This window comes from Centroberyx gerrardi, chromosome 6 (genome assembly GCF_048128805.1).
Source record: "Centroberyx gerrardi isolate f3 chromosome 6, fCenGer3.hap1.cur.20231027, whole genome shotgun sequence".
Classification (NCBI taxonomy): domain Eukaryota; kingdom Metazoa; phylum Chordata; class Actinopteri; order Beryciformes; family Berycidae; genus Centroberyx; species Centroberyx gerrardi.
In genome coordinates, this window is record NC_136002.1 from 33,107,931 (window position 1) to 33,126,630 (window position 18,700).

General features: G+C 45.5%; 2 protein-coding genes across 3 annotated transcripts; one reads left to right on the forward strand and one right to left on the reverse strand.

Moving 5' to 3' along the window:
- Positions 1–288: 288 nt before the first annotated feature.
- LOC139908878 (WD repeat-containing protein 74) lies at positions 289–2,803 on the reverse strand. The gene is made up of 2 exons (XM_071896124.2): positions 2,106–2,803; positions 289–1,370 (listed from the first exon to the last, which is right to left on the reverse strand). Exons 1-2 carry the CDS (start codon positions 2,709–2,711, stop codon positions 837–839), a joined length of 1,140 nt encoding a protein of 379 aa, XP_071752225.2. The 5' UTR covers positions 2,712–2,803; the 3' UTR covers positions 289–836.
- A 560-nt stretch (positions 2,804–3,363) lies between these two features.
- On the forward strand, positions 3,364–18,244 carry iws1 (interacts with SUPT6H, CTD assembly factor 1). Of its 2 annotated transcripts, XM_078284160.1 has the most exons (16): positions 3,364–3,548; positions 4,431–4,516; positions 4,642–5,335; positions 7,901–7,966; positions 8,141–8,348; positions 8,688–8,745; positions 8,933–9,042; positions 9,488–9,638; positions 9,757–9,839; positions 10,429–10,558; positions 11,192–11,309; positions 12,255–12,366; positions 15,190–15,246; positions 15,467–15,578; positions 16,577–16,727; positions 18,039–18,159. In XM_078284160.1, exons 1-15 carry the CDS (start codon positions 3,506–3,508, stop codon positions 16,700–16,702), a joined length of 2,154 nt encoding a protein of 717 aa, XP_078140286.1. In that variant the 5' UTR covers positions 3,364–3,505; the 3' UTR covers positions 16,703–16,727; positions 18,039–18,159. The 2 variants fall into 2 exon arrangements, with proteins under 2 accessions (XP_078140286.1, XP_071761640.2); XM_071905539.2 differs by lacking the exon at positions 16,577–16,727 and having other exon boundaries at positions 18,039–18,244.
- Positions 18,245–18,700: the final 456 nt, after the last annotated feature.

The following is an 18,700-nucleotide window of genomic DNA, read 5'->3' on the forward strand; positions in this document are numbered from 1 at the left end:
AAGGCACTTTATTGTGTCTCTTGGAGTGTGTTGGTCTCTAGGTGTGTGTTGGAGTGTGTTGGTCTCTAGGTGTGTGTTGGAGTGTGTTGGTCTCTAGGTGTGTGTTGGAGTGTGTTGGTCTCTAGGTGTGTGTTGGTCTCTAGGTGTGTTGGTGTGTGTTGGTCTCTAGGTGTGTTGGTGTGTGTGTTGGTGTGTGTTGGTGTGTGTGTTGGTGTGTGTTGGTGTGTGTCTTGGTGTTGACATGCTGCGGAGGTCTGATACCAGCTGGTTCAGAACCACATTGTAGGGAATGCTGGTTTCAGAGAAGGGCTTGATATTTTAATGATTGCTGGTCTGATTGATTTAAAACATAAAGATAAAAAGGACAGGAGAACAGGATTTTATTTGTTTGCCTATTAATTCAAAGTCATTATTTTGTCATTTTTTCCCTCCGTTACAACTAAACAACAACAGCAGATCCAGAAACTGGTTCTGGATCCAGATAGAATCAGCTACAAAAAAAACATGCATATTAATCATGAAACAACTGTTAGCAGTTTTCAAATGATACCTTTCATCTGAATAAACCTCTTGGACTGTTGGAAAAATAATACAAATCTGTACAAACAAATTTTTAGAGACAGAATTGAGTTCAGTCAGTTTGAGTCTCAGATCAGCAAACAGTCGATGACCGAGAGAGTCCGGTCCAGATCCAGTTTCAGGACCTTTCTGAAGCAGCTGTATGAACTGGGTATCGCTGGAGAGATGAGTCTCACCTTTCAGTTCAGTTCTGTTACATTTCTGTCCAACGACCACAGAAGAAGAGTCTGCTCAGACACAACAGACACCCTCACTCCTCATTCTTGTCCCTTTTTCCTTTTCTTCTTGCTCTTCTTCTGCACACCTTCCTCCTCTTCCTCTGTGGTTTTTCTCTTTGGCTTCCCCTCCTCCACCCGCTCCATGGCGTCCCACACCTCGTCCTCCTCCTCCTTCACCTCCTGCACCTCCCCCTCCTGTCCCGCCCCCCCCTCCTCCTCCTGGTCCAGGCGGCTGGACAGCAGCAGGCAGTTGAGTCTGGACTTCAGGTAGACTTTGTGCAGCAGCGTGCGGTCGTCCAGGCTGTGGATCCTGAGGAAGCGGTCCAGGCCGCAGGAGGCCACCAGGGGGCGGGCGGGGTGGCACTGCAGCGCCCGCACGCCGCCCGCCAGGCCCTTCAGGCAGCCGCACACCGCGCCCCGCCGCAGGTCCAGCATGGCGATCTGGCCCCGCGTGTTTCCCACCACCACGCTGTGGCCGGCGGCGGGCAGCGACAGCGCCGTCAGCGGGTATTCCTCGTACTGGACCTCAAGGACCGGCCGGCGCTGAGGAGATGACGGGTCGTACACACGCACCTGACAGAGGACAGACAGAAAAACAAATATTATACAGGTGTATGATGAAGGATGTTAAAGAGGAGCTAAACCCCAAACCCAAATCTGTGTAACGCCTGACATCTAAAGGTGAAAAACATGCTGCTGAAATGCCATCTGCTATTGGCTGATCTTTGGTGCCAGGTGATGATGTCGCCACCTGTTGTACTCTATAGAGGGCGACATCACCTGGCACCAAAGATCAGCCAATTATTTCATCAAAAGCAACATTTAAGACTTTTGAAGAGCTTTTTAATACCGTCTTCAACTGAATTTGACTTTATTTTGATTACAAAACAAAATGAAGAAACCAAGCTGTAAAAGCAGCCTGTTTCTGACTGAACAGCTGATGAAAGATCTGAAACTAGAAATGGGCAGAACAACAAAAAGGAGAGCAGGAACTTTAAAGTAAAAAGGGACATGAAGTCCAACTGTGTTTAGTAAAGCAGAAGAGTGGACATGCAGTGCAACGTCATTACATCTCCAATATTAATGTATAAGATGTATGCCGAATGGAAGAGTAGAACCTAAAGACTCCAAAAAGGCCTTAAGTTCCTTTCTACCAAGTGTTTACATTCGCCGATAAGGAAGGAAACTTTAAACTGCTGGATATTTGAATGGAGTCTGGCGTCAGGTTCTCTCCCTACGGGCTAGGCTTGAGTGTAGAAAACCAGAGGAACTTTGATTTAAAGTGGATTTCAGTGAGTGCAGACAGACCTGGTGGTGGCTCGTGCAGGTGACCACCTTGTCGGACCCGGGGATGAAGGCCATGTCTCTGACCCACTCCGGCTGCCGTAGATCCAGCCAGTCGTTCCGCAGATTCTTCGCCGCGAACACCGGCTGCTCCGGCCGCTCCAGGTCCCAGATCTTCAGCCCGTTCTCCTTGCCGCCGGTCGCTACTTTCTGCCGGTAAGCGGGATTCTGCCTCATCCTGCACACGCTCTTCCCGGCGTCCACCTCCGCCACGTGCGAGCTGCTCTCCTCCTTCCACACGCGCAGCTTCCCGGACTCCACGCACGTCACCAGGGCGGACTCGGTGACGGCCAGCCCGGTGAAGCCGCCCTCGGCCGGGTCTCCGCAGCGCCGGGTCTCGGTGAAGACGCCCTTCTCGGTGCTGAAGGTCTTCACGGTGCCGTCCACGGCGCCCAGCAGCAGCTCGCTCTCCGCCGGGTCCGCCCAGCACAGCGCGCGGACCTCCTGGTCGCGGCTCAGGCTGCTCATGTGGCAGAAGTTGAAGGCCTGTTTTCGGGCCAGGCTGACGCCCTTCAGGATGCCGGTCTCCGAGCCGAGCCACACCGAGCAGATCCGGCTCTTATCGGCCATGTCAGACAGCTGGAAGTTAGACTGAGAGACTAGAAAACTGCCATACACCCGAGCTGTGTGCTGCTTCCACACACGCGTTCTTCCATGGGACAGCGTCGCGCAGTGAAGTCGTCACGTCGCAGGCGGAAGTGCTGACGCTCTGTCCCCCCCCCCCCGATTGTTTATCGCAAAAGTAAAAAAAAAACACACAATAATTTATACAAATGTAGTCAACAGTTTGCTTTACTGCTCGTGTCTTAGTTAACCCCCCCAACACAGGACAGTTACAGTTTAGCACTATTCTGATTTTTTTTAGGCCAATTTCATTTCAATCAATAAAGTACAAGAAGTCAAGTAGAAAAAAAACTGACAGCATTAACATTATGCATAAATGAGACAAGACCACACACAAAGCAAAACTCGATACAGAGATATAACAAGAATAAAAAAAAATAAAAATAAAAATAAAACAAATTACAAAAATTAAAATTAAAAAAAGTTAAGTAGTGTCAGGAGATTCCTTGGGAAAAAAAGCTTCATGAACGACAGAAAAAAGTCTAAAAACTTCAGCCAAACAAAAAAAAAACTTCCATAATACAAATGCGTCATTGCAGCGCGACTACATCTGCGCGCATGCGTATATGGCGAGAGTGACACCATTTTGATCAACATCTCAGGGCTACAGCAGCTAGCTAGCTAGCTCAAACAACACAGCGGTACTTTGTTCGTTTTGTTTTGCTTTAATATTAAAGAGTTAGTGAACAGAGACCGGTCCGTTCGGTTATTTAGATATTTAGCTTCCTTCGTCTAAACAAATGGACGGAGAAGAAGACGATTTCATGTCCGGGAGTCACTCCGGTAAGAAAAATTGGTGCTTTGTTTCCTTAGCTTTAACTGCCTTTACACAGCCAGCGTTAGTGGGCCGTTTGTTCCACTTAACACGGGCTGATCGGCAAGCATCCTATATCATATATTACCGTCTAAACTGTGTGATAAATGTAATAAATGTCTGACTTTACATCCGGGAGGTCGTCCCTCTGTCCCCCACCCTCAGCTCGCCTCATGCCCGTCATGAATGGCGGGCAGGTAAACTGTAACTGCCGTTCTCCATCATATATTTTCCTTAAAGTGTTTAAATTTGTAAGTGTTGGTGTCATTTCATAATTATGTGTAAACCAGGCGGGTTCAGTCCAGCTTCAACCCGTCTTCAAACCGCCTCCGGCCCGCCAGCATCATATTGGTCTGAACCTCATGTCAGATTTAGTGCTGATTGGCAAAATAATCGGTAGCTTCTTTGTTATTTTTACTCATGTGCAACCCGCTCGCTTTAGCTGTTGTTTGACTAGCTAGCTACAGCCGCGTATGAGACAAATAAGATTCCCAAAGGCTGACACCTTCCTGCCTTTGTATTTACTGTAAATCTGGAGAGAAGTGCCAGCTAAATCCCTTAAATGTAAGCGTGGTCCTGTTTACCTCAGTGGGTAGAGCACTAACACTGCCAGGGTCAGGGGTTCAATTCCCAGTGTAGCTCAATGCGTAGAAAGAAGTTAATTCTTAGTCTTGGGAAACAATAATAATATCAGTAACCGAATGATTCTGTAACATGCTGGACAGCCTGTCAGGGTGTTCTACTCTTGTTCAAGGCACCAACACTGCCAGATTCAGGGGTTCGGTTCCCATGCTATGTGATGTTAAGATGCTCCAGTCTGCTCTTGTATCTGAACTGTTGTTTCTCCCCAGATGACGGCGGCGGCACTCCGGTTCTGGACGAACACCCCGGGTCAGACGGCGAGGAGGAGATGAGGAGTGACAAGCATCAGTCTGAGGTGAGCGCCCCGCCTGTCACTTCACTCTCCGGTCAAACTGGAATTAATTTGCTAGGGACAAAAAACTCTCAAATTGGTCTTATAACAGTTATCTAATGCTCAAGTCTGGATTTGTTGTTGAACAGGAAGAGGGCAGTGATGGCGAGGACGCCTCCCGCCGCATGGAGGCTAACGCGGCGGCCAGCGGCTCCGACAACGAGGGCCGGCGAGGGGCCGACAGCGACTCGGAGGGCGAGGCCCCCAGGGGCCGCCGCGACGACAACAGCGACTCGGAGCCGGAGGCCCCGCGGCCCGCCAACAGCGACGACGACTCTCCGGTCAAACGTAGGATGAGCGGCTCCGACAACGAGGAGGAGCAGGAGAAGCGCAGGAGGAGCGCATCGGACAACGAGGAGGAGTCGCCCGTCAAACACAGCGCCTCCGATAACGAGGAGGAGGAGGCGCCGTCCCCCGCCAAGCACCGGGGCAGCACCTCCGACATGGAGGAGGGGGAGGGTGGGCCCAGAGCGGCCGTGGACAGCGACTCGGACAACGAGGGCGGCAAGCCGCCGGCGTCCCGGAGCCGCCGCTCCGACGCCGACAGTGACTCTGACACAGAGATGACGGCCAAACGCAAGACGGCACAGATAGACTCTGATGAGGAGGAGGAGCCTGGGAAACAGGAAGAGGAAGCAGGAGGAGGGGGAGGGGGGAAGTGGAAGGCGGTGATGCAGTCAGACAGTGAGGAGGAGGAGGGAGGGAGGAGGAAGACTGCGGCAGGGAGTGACGGAGAGCAGGAGGAGGGGCGGCAGAAGGACGACAGCGACGAAGACAAGCCAGGTACTGACCTCAGATCAGGTTGTGTGTGTTGTGTTGAACTCAGTGAAACCGACTGGGGCCAGACTCACATCCAGCATCGTCTGATACGATGCAGTTTGATTGATTCCATATTTACTGTAGAATTGATCAATACACTGGTTGTCTATGGGAAGAGCTGAACCTGAACTGATTCTTTTGATCAGATTCTGCACAGCAAGTACACATGAATTCAATTCAAACCTTTATTTAAGCCCCGAGAATCATTGAGGTTTCCCTAATTTACAATGAATGAATATTTCTGCCGTATTTCTGACGACTTATTCAAAAGCGGCACTGTGAAGTTTTCTCCTAAAACCCTCCAGTCAATTAATATTTTGGATGTTCCAGACGCTCGGCGCTGTTGTGGTTCTGTCTGGAGGGAACCAGATGATCTGAGGCTTCTGATTGGCTCATATATGGAATAAGCGTATCATATTTTTAAGAGAGAGTAAGAGCATCAGCCTTCACAGCACTTCTCAGTCGAACTCTAGTGCAGGAGTCCCACAGGCCTTGAACATCCTTGAAAGTTTGTGGATTTGAGAAAAAATAAAATAAGGCCTTTTGAAAGGTTTATGAAAATGAATGGATGGCCATGAAAGTATTTGATTAACATGTAGCGCCCAAATTCATCAGTACGCCAGCATCGCCCATCCTGAGGGAAACCTTGTGACGGAGAGTTGTAAAATGAAGGATTTCACCAGGATTTCTTTACTTGAGAAGAGCAGGAATAAAACATGAAGCCTCCATGATGCCTAATTCTGACCTCTGTCTTAACCCAAAACATGAGTGTTAAGTCCTTCTGTTTTAACCCAAAACATGACGGTGTTAAGTCCTTCTGTCTTAACCCAAAACATGACGGTGTTAAGTCCTTCTGTCTTAACCCAAAACATGACAGTGTTAAGTCCTTCTGTCTTAACCCAAAACATGACAGTGTTAAGTCCTTCTGTCTTAACCCAAAACATGACAGTGTTAAGTCCTTCTGTTTTAACCCAAAACATGACGGTGTTAAGTCCTTCTGTCTTAATCCAAAACATGACAGTGTTAAGTCCTTCTGTCTTAACCCAAAACATGAGTGTTAAGTCCTTCTGTTTTAACCCAAAACAGGAGTGTTAAGTCCTTCTGTCTTAACCCAAAACATGACAGTGTTAAGTCCTTCTGTCTTAACCCAAAACATGACAGTGTTAAGTCCTTCTGTCTTAACCCAAAACACGAGTGTTAAAGTCCTTCTGTCTTAACCCAAAACATGACTGTGTTAAGTCCTTCTGTCTTAACCCAAAACATGACGGTGTTAAGTCCTTCTGTTTTAACCCAAAACATGACAGTGTTAAGTCCTTCTGTCTTAACCCAAAACATGACAGTGTTAAGTCCTTCTGTCTTAACCCAAAACATGACAGTGTTAAGTCCTTCTGTCTTAACCCAAAACACGAGTGTTAAAGTCCTTCTGTCTTAACCCAAAACATGACTGTGTTAAGTCCTTCTGTCTTAACCCAAAACATGACGGTGTTAAGTCCTTCTGTCTTAACCCAAAACATGACAGTGTTAAGTCCTTCTGTCTTAACCCAAAACATGATGGTGTTAAGTCCTTCTGTCTCACCAAACAAGACCTTCAGTCATTGAGAAGTCTTTGAATTTGATGTCTAGGTTGTGGAAACTCTGGATATTTAAGCAGCCAAGTCACTTCTAACTGGGTTCCCACACAAGTCTGGAAATGTATGGAAAAAAAAGATCTAGCAATTTCCAGGTCTTGATAAGTTTGGAAAAGTATGGAAAGTACTGCTGTACGTATTTCACTAAATATCACTGTATTGTGATATTTGTCAGTGTCTATAGAGTGATGTGGTGGGTATTATGGTGTGTATTAGTATTATAGTGTTAGTTGGGGCAAGATAAGTTACAGTGTAAATCATGCTGAGCACCGAAATCTGAAAATCAAATCAAGAAATTAAGTGGAATTTTGAAATTGTGCACGAACAATATTATTCTTACTAATAGATCTGCTGATGCAGACTTGAGGTGATTAGATTTTGTTCCCTTGCATTTGCTCAGTTATTAAAATCTCTTCATTATAAGGCATCATAGCGGTGATGAGGTGTGTTGGGTACGCTCCTCTACAAAACACCAGCTTCTGTTTTCATCTTGTGCTGTGAATCCTTTCCTCAGATCAGTTATCATTCACATGTTGTCTGAAATCTGATCTTCAAATCTGTGTCCAGCGTTCAGTCATCGGTGTTGGGGCTGAACGTTACTGACAGAAAATGTAATTGGGATCATTTGACAGAATATTGCACTTGCGATTTAAACTGTGATTCATATCAGTTGAATCTGATGTGAAGTTTTTCTTGTCATACGTTTTTTAGAACTTTAAAATAGTTTAAAGAAAAGTGATTTAGTTAAAAACGAGATGTGAGTGAGCAGATTCACTGAGTTTGAGTCTGAAGGTTTTGATTGGACCAAACTCTCTCTGAAGAAATTAACTGCAGACTGTGAGATTTGAAATTTCAGCACTATCTGAAAAAATATAACGTGTGTGTGTGTGTGTGTTTCCAGTGAAGAGGAAGAAGGCCATCCTGTCAGACAGTGAGGATGAGGATGAGGAGAAGACAGACAAACCAGGTAAGACCGCGGCTCTTGGCTCCGCCCCCCTGACGTTCGGCTTCCTGCTTCTTCAGGTTCTCGCTTCATGACAACACCATGTTTTTGACCGTGATAATCGCACCGTGAAGATCTGATGCCGGTAGTATTTGTGTGCTGTTTGTCTGCTGTCTGACCTCACCGATCGTCTCTCAGCGGCGAAGAGGAGTCGGGCGGTGTCGGACGACGAGAACTCGGACAGCGACGGCGGCTCGGACGGTCCCGATAAAAGCATGGCCGCCAAGCTGAGAGAGCTGGGCTCCGACAGCGAGGAGGAGGAGGACCAGGCGAAGGGCGGCGCCGGGAAGAAGGACGAGAAGACGCTGTTCGGCAGCGACAGCGACTCCGGAGAAGACGAGGAGGAGTGAGTACTGGAGTCGGCCTCGCACCAGTTCAACCAGTTCAACTGAGCTGTAACACTGGGTTTAGAATCGTTCAGTTTGATTCGACTTCAGTTGGATGTATCATTAAATCACATATTGTCCAGGGTCTAATATGATTTTATTAATTTCAGTGTTTTAAAAAGTGTAATAGCAGCAATAGAACATATGCAAACCGAACACCAAAGATACTGAAATCATCTTTATTTTCACTCAAGAAAATAAAGCTTAAAACAGTTTTCTTATTTTGTAATAAAAAACAGAAAGTAGTTTTCTAATTTTATTATTAAAAAAAACTAGACTGATGCCTCTGTCTTTTCCAGGAAAATGATTGCAGACATCTTTGGAGAATCAGGAGACGAGGAGGGAGAGGAGTTTACGGTGAGTAGGCCTCTGAACTCCCTGCTTCGTCAGGGCGGGACTCTGGATCAGTTTCCCCATCACACACAATATCTCAGACGCCACTGATCAAATCTGGATGAAGCTTCAGGGAACTGTGCAGGTTCAGTGCCTGGCTCGGCGGTCTTGTGTATCGGCCTCAGCGGCCTCGTCTCTCTCTCTCCTGCAGGGTTTCAACCAGGAAGACCTGGAGGGGGAGAAGAAGGAGGCGAAGGAGCAGAGGCAGCTGGCGGAGGAAGACTCAGACTCCGACGAGGGAGTCGACCGCAGCGGCAAAGAGTGAGAGCCAGGCCGGGTCACTTCAGTACACTTCAGTACACTTTGATACAGGCTAAATGGAAGTGGACAGTTAGCAGTACAGTCTGATGTGGCAGTCAGGATTTATATGCCAAGGACAGTAAATGTTTTTATTGCAGGGTTCCTATGCAGATCTAGAAAGTCTGGAAATGTTTGGAAAACAAAGTAATTAATTTTCAGGTCTTAAAGTTGGGAAATTGCACAGAAAAGTGTGGAAAAATATTGAACTGTTTTGATATGCACACAAGTCCACAAGTCCACATCCACTCAACATTTCGCACACCTTCTGAAATGTTGAGTGGATGTGGACTTGTGGTTACAATGGATTTTTAAATGTTTAATGTTTAATTTTTCTACCTATTGGAAATTTTCAATTGCGAAACAACTTCAATCATCATCAATTTCTTACGTCTGTCACTCTGTCCAGTACCAGTTTCATGTCAGACTTCGACATCATGTTGGCTCGGAAGAAAGCCCAGAGCGGCAGGAAGAGGAGGAACCGAGACGGAGGGACGTTCATCAGCGACGCCGACGACGTCGTCAGCGCCATGATCACCAAGATGAACGAGGCCGCAGAGGTCCGCCTGTCCAGATCTCGTCATTTGTGACATTTTTTTGGAGAACTTCTTCTGCAGAACAGCTGTAGTTTTTCCAACCTGTGTGTGTTTTTGTCTTGACTTGTCGTCGTGTTTCCAGGAGGATCGAACTCTGAACAGTCAGAAGAAACCGGCGCTGAAGAAACTGACTCTGCTCCCTACAGTCGTCATGCACCTGAAGAAGTAAGAGCTGCACCGCATGAATTATTATCTCATATCGTCCTACGACCACTAATCATCATCATCATTGTCGTCATCTTGGTCTCCTTCTACTTCTACACCTCCTGAGCCAATCCAGAGCCAATAACAGTATTGACAGTTCATAACATTTTTTTGATTATTTGCGGTCAGCCGCTGCACAATTATAGCTAAAATGATAATCTCACTTCTTTTGCAACATACTGAGATCACAATTATTAGTCTGGATTATTTGAGGGAAAACATTTTTTTTGCATCTTATATCAAAATTTTGACTGTTTTTAACGACAGTAGGTGTTCAAAATTAAATGTTTTAGTGTTGCTGATATGCCGCTTTTCTACCAGTATTAATTAAGGAAACTAAACTTGGAATATCTGGTTCTGTACCATTATTTGTACCACCTAAAAATAATAGTAGGTCAACCCTTTGTAATAATACTAGTTACAGTCAGTGTCAGTATTATTGAGCAATAACCCACAAGAGTCCGAGCAGAGCAGTTAAATTAAAGTCCGTATCGGCCCAGTATTTTGTGTAAGCGGAGTTGGAGGTGTCACAGTGCCGTCTCTCTCCCAGACAGGACTTGAAGGAGACGTTCATCGACAGCGGAGTGATGTCGGCCATTAAGGAGTGGATCAGTCCTCTTCCAGACAAGAGTCTGCCTGCGCTCCGGATCAGGGAGGAGCTGCTCAGGATCCTGCAGGAGGTGAGTACAGACGCCACCGAGTCCTGGACGCTCCGGAACCGGCAGGTCGCTGGTTCAGTCCCCGCAAAAACCAGTCTGTCCGTATTGTAGCTTTGGCATTGTAGTGAGACACTGAACCCCAACCTGTTGTTCCTGGCTGCCTCCTTTTGGTAAGGAAGAGGAAGATGTAAAGAAATACGATCCTATTCACACAGTGTGTAAGAAGGTGAAAAAGCATTTTGAAATTCTTTAAAGCTGCAGTCCCATTCACTTTCCCGCCCAGATTCGAACCGACAACCTTCCGGTCACAAACCCACTTCTCTAACCTCTAGCCTCCCCAATCATTTGCTGATGAAAGAACCTTCTTTCTCTCTAGTTTCTCAGTATGTCGACAGCCTTTTGGTGACTTCAGGTTTTCACTAAATAATGTTAAGTGAGATAATCCACTTCCTGAAATGGTTGAGCCAAAATTATTGATTTCAGCTGTGATCCAGATCGTTATGTCTTCAGTTCTCACTCCTGGCCTCCCCAGCTCCTCTTTGTCATATTCAGCAGTATTTCCCTCATCAAGACCCCCACATTCCAGTTCAGTTTCTTTTCTAGTCCAGAAGGTTCTGGGTTCAGGTCTAAGTCCTGTTTGTTTCCCCCCTGCAGCTCCCCAGTGTGAGTCAGGAGACGTTGAAGCACAGCGGGATCGGCCGGTCCGTCATGTTCCTGTACAAACACCCCAAAGAGTCCCGATCCAACAAAGACCTGGCTCTCAAACTCATCAGTGAGTAGCTTGACGCCTCCTCTTGCGGGTGTGGCCTGAAGGCTAATAAACGTTTCCCACATTATTCTTGAAAAATTGTCATCCAACGCCGCAGGTGAGGTTGTCAAAACTATTTAAGGCAGGCGTAAAGGAAAAATCCTCCCTACAACAGTTTAACACAGCTACTGGTACTGGTGATGTACTTTTCATCTCTGGCTCCATTCAGCAGTTTGTTGTGTTTTTCTTCTTGGTGGATAACCGGCCAATCGTAGACGAGGTGACGTCACCTCCAGATGTTTCCAGCAGCTACAGTGGAGTTTGATATGAGAAAATGTTTCAGGATGTAAAACATCAGTGGTAAACGTCAGGTTTTGGTGTCAGTCCCTCAGAATCAAAGAGCGAGGGCTTCTTTCTAGAGCCGCCATTTTGCACCGAGAGACGTTCAACAATCATACAGGGAGAAATCCATCGTAGAAGAGGCCACAGTCATGGACACGCCCCAATGTTCACAAACTAGTTTGCTAGCCAGCTAACAGGTCAGACAAAGCAAAAGTTAACATCTTTCAGCAAAATGGCATCACCCACCTTGGAGTTCAAGCCCCTTGCCCAAAGGCATTCTGGGAAATGTATGAAAGTAGAGGTAGACGAGGCAGGTTGAGGGAAAGTGGGTTCACCAAAAAAGTAAATGACAACACTTCACAAAATATAGAGTAATATATAGAGTTTATAGAACATCACAGACTGATGATATATAGCAGTTTAAGAGTATCTGACGGGGAAAGCAGGTTAGTACCGTAGAAATGGGCAATTTCTTTTTTTGAGCCACTGTTTATTGGTCCATCAGTTTTGTGTTTTATTCGTTTTTGAACAATTATTTGTCATGTTTGAGTGGTCGCGGACCATCTTGGTGTCAGTATTGCGTTTTTAACTTTTAGTGCCAGGTACTGATCCTCCTCCTCTCTGCAGATGAGTGGTCGCGGCCGATCTTCGGCTTGACGTCGAACTACAAAGGGATGACCAGGGAGGAGAGGCAGCAGAGGGATCTGGACCAGCAGATGCCTCAGAGACGACGACTGAGGTACCGATATAACCCGTAACTTTAAAATTAACCAGAATTATCCTTTAACCCTAACCCTACTATGTAACCCTAACCCGTACCCTACACATAGCCCTACTAATGGTTAATAAATTAACCATTAATATGCTAATTAAGACACTTCAGACTATACTAAGATAACCCCGACCCTGTCAGTCCAGTCCTAGCCCCACTCTGCCTCAGCAGAGATGATTAAGTGGTAATATAACCAAACCAATATAATATAATCCAAACCCTGTAACTCTGGTCCTACCCCTGCTTTAAACTGCCTCAGAGTTCACCAAGGTCCTAATAAAACCCTTACTGTTGCCCTGTAACCTATTAAACTAAAACTTATCCTACTTCATAACCCACATCCTTACCACACCCTTAACCCTGCTGGTTCAGAGGAGATGATTAACCTCCTCATGGGACCCCAAACATTAAAGGGAAGGTTCAGTGATTTTTAGAGGCCTGTCCTATTCATCACTAACCATGTCCACTATTACAACATTCAAAACATTTTGTTTTTGAATGTTGAAGTTTTTGTCTCGGAGATCAGCACCAGCCTCCTGTTAGCATTTGTTAGCAGTGCTAGTGCAAGTCAATGGGGTCTGAAATGCTTTCAAAATCCCATTCAAGTGCTTTGAGCAATTTCTATTACATATTCTTACTATTACAACAGCTATGGAAGTATATGGAATGGCTTACAAGTGATTTTAGCTGCTGCTGATTTCACAGAAACACAAGCTCTAATGTAAAAACATTTGGCTCAGTCTAAGACGGGGCTTGATTAGTGAGTAATGGGGAAGGTTTATAAAATCACTGAACCTTCCCTTTAACCCTACTTTACCACTACTTCCACTACTAATATGACCCTAACCCTACACCACCAGTCCTAACCCTGCTCTATACATAATCTTACCTCTCCTGAGGAGATAATTAAAGGTGTTATATGTTTCATTTTTAACCAACAATTTATCATAGTCAGATTAATCCTGCTGCCTTGGTCTAATGACTGTAAACCAATGAGTCCATGTTGGAGACGATGGGTCTCCTCTGTCTCACAGCAGTAGTATTGTTGGTTCTAGTGTTTCTCCACATTAAGACTACTTTTCCCATAAGCCCCGTTGCTTTCCCTCCATCTCTTCATGGTCAAATATTGTGTTCTTCCTTCCAGCCTTTCCTCTCATCCTATTATCATTTCTTTTAGACTCCTCCCCCTTTACAGCTCCATCATTCTTCTTCTCTTTCATTCCTCCATTTCATCTCTCCATCCCCCCTCCCCCCAGTCAGCCCCAGAAGGTGGAGCGGGCTGAGGAACCTGACGTCTTCTCTCCTCCAATCAGGTTCAGTGGGAAAATTGCATGGTTGCCATGGTTGCACTGCAAGCCCCGCCTCTTGACTGACTGTCTCTAACGGTCTTTGGTGTTTAGGAGTCATGTCACTGTTAAAGAGGTGATCCTGAATCCAAAAGCAGGCGACTTGCAGGCCCTGCAGTAGAGAGTAGTTGGTTGTAGAGTTTTTTTCTTTTTTTAGAGTGAACTCTTCATAATAGGAGTGATTGTATAGATGATATGTTTATAGGCTAAACCCCAGGTTGGGTCTTATTTTGATACTTCATATTTTTAGGTTTGAGGTCAGTATGATGTTCAATCTGCGCACAGTTATGTTTTTTTCTGCCCAAATCAACAAATGGGTCTAAAAAATGAAGAAATTTGGAACAAATTTGATGTTCAAGTCTGTACCATCTGTCTTTAGTTTATTGATTGATTGATTTATTGGTTTGAATCTGAAGGTCTAGAGTCAAAACTCAATCACCTGTCTCTGTCTCCTAACTAACTCTGCCACCCAACTAACCCTGTCACCTAACTAAGTCTGTTTCCTAACTAAGTCTGTCTCCTATCTCAGTCACCTAACTATCTCTCTGTCTCCTAACTAACCGTCTAACTGTGTCTATCACCTCATTAACTCTGTTGCCCAACTAACTGTCTCTTACCTAACTGTCTCTGTTCTAACTGTCACTGTCACCTAACTAACTCACTCACTATGCTGTTGAAACATCTGGTTTTGAAATGTTCAGATATCTCCAGTGACATTTTTAGTGTTGAACCCTCTGGTGTTTGGAGTCAAAATCAAATCAGCAAGTTCTGCTCTCCAGTGGAAGTTTCCAGTGTATTCCTGTTGAAACAGCAGTTTGTGCTGGTGTGTCCGTACAATTAACAGAGCAAGGAGTTAAAACCATTCAGAGATTCAGTCAGGGACAATATCAGCAGCCTCCAGCCAAATGCTGGGCGTTTTTTATCCTTGTTTGGTACGTTAAGCATCATTAGGAGTCCTATTCTGTTGACAATGAAGTTGGCTGGTAAAATGGTGAAATTGGTGAATTTTGGATTTTACCTTTACCTGTCGCTGTGTCCAAAATAAAGTAATTATGTGGGCCTGGCTGCAGCCGAGGCGTCAGGATGTGTTGTCATTGACATGCTAACTAACTGCTGTGAGGTGGAGAATGGCAGTAATAGCATGGAGACTCAGCCGCTGTTCTCAGGTGGGAAACCTCCACCAGCTGCCAGACTGCTGCTGGTTAAAATGTGGTTGAGGCTGCTAAGTTTTTTCCACCAGATACACAGCAGGAGTTTTGAAGACTGTGGAAGTGTTGATGTGTTCAAACGGCCATTTCGGCAGGTTTAAAAAATTCTGATTTGGGAGGTTTTTTGCTTGTTTCCTGCCCTGGTTATGCTGTGTTGTGACTGAATGGTGAAATGTTAATTCACTATCTCTGCCGTAACCCCAAAATATCTCTCTCTCTTTCTCTTTTACTTTCAGTTCAGGGGGTCAGACGCCTCGGAGAGACCTGGAGAAACAGCTGACTGGAGAAGAAAAGTAAGTCCGACTTTACTTTTCAGATGAATTTTCGCAGCATCTGTCCACATCAGTCAGCAGCTATGTGCATTTTTAGGCTCCAGTCAGCTGGGTAGTTTTAAACTATAAGTCCTATTTAAAATCTGTGTAGGATTGTCAGTTAGTGAGTTTGTAATTTACGTTTCCTGTGTATCATTATTTTCATTTGTGCCCCCCCCCCCCCCCCCCCCCCCCCCCGCAGAGCCCTGCGACCCGGGGACCCAGGGTTTTGTGCGAGGGCCCGGGTGCCCATGCCCTCCAACAAGGACTACGTTGTTCGGCCCAAATGGAACGTGGAGGTGGAGTCCAACAGGGTGAGTGGAGGATAATGGATGGATGGATGGATGGATGGATGGATGGATGGATGGATGGATGATGGACAGATCAGTTCTGTGTCCCAGAGGGTTAAAGATCCCGTCAGTCATGAAGTCTTAATGACAGAGGGGCCGTAGCCACATTGTGTTCAGTTCAGTCTTGTAAAGAAGAACGTCACACCAGCTTCCATTCAAAAATCTGTCAGTTTAACGTTGCCTCTCTTCTGCAGACATGCACACCTCATAGCACATTACATGACAAGACTCTTTTACAAATCCTCAGGGTTCACAGCACACATCCAATTTGCCAATTAATCCATCTTTAAATAAAATTTAAAGCTTTTAGCAATAGTTCACCTCTTATTCCCTCAATCTTTGTCCACCAAAAGACACTGGAGGGTGGCAGTGAGCGGTGTGAACCAATTATACAAATTGAGATTTTCTTGAAATAAAGTTCTGCTTGGTTAATTATATGCCGATGCATATAAGACACATTTTTGATAAGAAATGTAATGTGGATAAATCACATCCAGATACAATGCTAGGTGTAAATGTATGTAGGTGTGTATGTATTTATGTATGTAAATCTGTATTTAAGTTTCGGGGTGCACTGAGGGATGAACCCTCATTTACAATGCAGCCGAGAATACAACAACAGTCAAATTAAGTAAATCAATCACCATCAAATCTAAGCAAGTAAATACAGTATTAATTATTAGTAGTATTTTTTTTTAAAGCGGTTACATTCGAACTCTGACAGAAGTCAGACGTTTAAATTGATTTAGCGTTGATTGTGTAGAAGGAGCAGCAACTCAGTATTTTGGACATGCAGTGTTTAACAAATGAGAAAATATGAGAATTTGGGAAACAAAATGGTCCAAATGTTGAAAGCTGTCTTGAGGTGAGTGGAGGTCTGTGGTTGGGTGGCCGTCTGTCTGCATCACCCTCCTGTGTCAGGAAGCGAGGTCGGCAGCTGAGATCTGATTGGTCCTCCGTAGAGCGCCTTTAGGAAAGGCATCGGCCGGCTGGAGAAGCACAAGCGGCGGTTGGCTGAGCAGAGGAAGCAGCGCCGCCTGCAGGGGGCGGTGAAGATCAGCGTGGAGGGAAACAGAATGCCTCTGTAGCTGCTGCTGCCGCCTGTAGGGGGCAGTAAGTCCTGCTGCATGGTGTGGCTCTGCAGTGTGTGGTGGCAGTCATTTTAAAGGGGCGTTAAGTAACCTGTGGCCTTTATTGACCTGCACACACACACACACACACACACACGACTCGTCCCCCTGAGCTACGGTGGCCTGTAACTATAAAGTGACATTTTCCCAGTAGAGCAGTAAGCTAGCTGATTACAGCAGAGATCCAACAGAAACGTCTAGTGAAGAGCTGATATTTATTTTTATTTATTCATATAGTTTATTTGATAGGGACAATGCAAATTAGCATAGTGCCGCTTCAGCTGGTTACAAACAACCTGCTGTTTCCCCCCCTGTATTATCCACTGGTCACCTGCAGGGGGCAGTAGGTCCAGCAGTGTGTGTTGTGTCAATAATGGAATAACATTTACCATTTGGTGGAGGCTTTTACCCAAAGTACATACTGTGAGTGTGTACTGTGTGTTGGTGGGAGCTGAACCTCTGACCGCAGCAGCGAGTCTGGTGTCTGAAGGCTTTACCTCAACTGTAGTGATGACATGACCCTGATCCCTGTGGCAGAGACCGAACCGCCGGCTCACCCTGCATGGCTCCGGGGGGCGAGGGGGGGGGCGAGGGGGGGTGAGGTGTGTTGAGCAGCGAGCGGCCCGGGGGCTTTACTACAGAAGCCCATTAATGTGTGTATTCATACATTTTATTTATTCAGTTTTCCCGTGATAATGAGTACATTTTCTTTGTTTTCTCGAGTTAACGCATTTTGTTTTCCCAAGAAAATTATCTTGATTTCTCATGATCTCGGGATCACAAAAACTGTTTTCTGGAGATAATGAGATAATTTTGTACTTGGAACTAACATCCTAAAGGAAAGCAGATCATTCCAAACCCAAATGTTGCAGTCGGTCTCGATCAGCATGGCATCATGAGGAACAATATCAATTAATTCATTATCTCAGGAAAGCAGTTTGGTTTTCTTGAGATAATGAGATAATTTCTCTCTGCCCATTACTGAACTCCAGATAAAGAGATTGTGGCGTTATCTCTGGAAAACAAAATGTGTTCGCTTGAGACAATGACATGAATAACTCAAGAACACAAAAGTAAATAAACTTATCACGGGAAAAAAAAAACTGCGTACATAAAATGTATGAATATACTGTATGTCCTCAATGGGCTTCTGTACTTTACTGCACTCCCTAATGCGCTCTCTCTCTCTCTCTCTCTCTCTCTCTCTCTCTCTCTCTCTCTCTCTCTCTCTCTCTCTCTCTCTCTCTCTCTCTCTCTCTCTCTCTCTCTCTCTCTCTCTCTCTCTGTCTCTCAGGGTCCGGTGAAGAAAGGTTTATCTCGTGTGGATAAACAGATGCGGCGTTTCGCCGACATCCGCCGCCTGACGAAGACGGGTCACGCTGTCAAGATCAGCGTGGAGGGCAACCGGATGCCGCTCTGATTTTAACCTCCTTTAGGATTTATTCACTTTTTTTTCTTTTAATGTTTCGTTCCTGAACCATCCCACAGTTCTCCTCTGCCCCCCCCCCCCCCCCCCCCCCCCCAATCACTTTCAGTTTACTCGTTTCAGAATGTGAATATATGCTGCAGATTGTTTGTAAATTAAATTACAGTTTGTTTCATTCACACAGCGGCCATGTTTGATTTAGTCAGACTCAGGGTGGGAAACCCGACCTGGAAGACGGAGAACAAGCGGGAAACTCACTGCACTGAACTGTCCTTGGATCAGGTGGCAGATCCAGATCAATGGTCCATAATGTTAGCTAACATTAGCAGTCAGCTACGTCCCATTTATCTCCAAACCAACGAGGTTGAACTGTGCAATTAGTTTTAACAGTTGCAGTTTCAGCCAGCTAAAGTTACCTGCTAGCATTAGCTAGCAGGCACAGCTAACATAAACAGTTTGACTTTAAAAGAAGCACCATTAAGGATATGAAGAGTAATGTTAGCACATTACTAATGCTAAAGCTGTAGGCT

Bases quoted from the DNA above. Each gene is read 5' to 3' on its own strand.
- LOC139908878 (XM_071896124.2), bottom strand. From the start codon at position 2,711: ATGGCCGATAAGAGCCGGATCTGCTCGGTGTGGCTCGGCTCGGAGACC. The intron at 1,371-2,105 runs GTCTGTCTGCAC...GTCCTCTGTCAG, and splicing joins CCTGCACGAGCCACCACCAG to GTGCGTGTGTACGACCCGTC.
- iws1 (XM_071905539.2), top strand. From the start codon at position 3,506: ATGGACGGAGAAGAAGACGATTTCATGTCCGGGAGTCACTCCG. The intron at 9,840-10,428 runs GTAAGAGCTGCA...TCTCTCTCCCAG, and splicing joins GTCGTCATGCACCTGAAGAA to ACAGGACTTGAAGGAGACGT. The intron at 15,579-18,038 runs GTGAGTGGAGGA...TCTGTCTCTCAG, and splicing joins TGGAGGTGGAGTCCAACAGG to GGTCCGGTGAAGAAAGGTTT.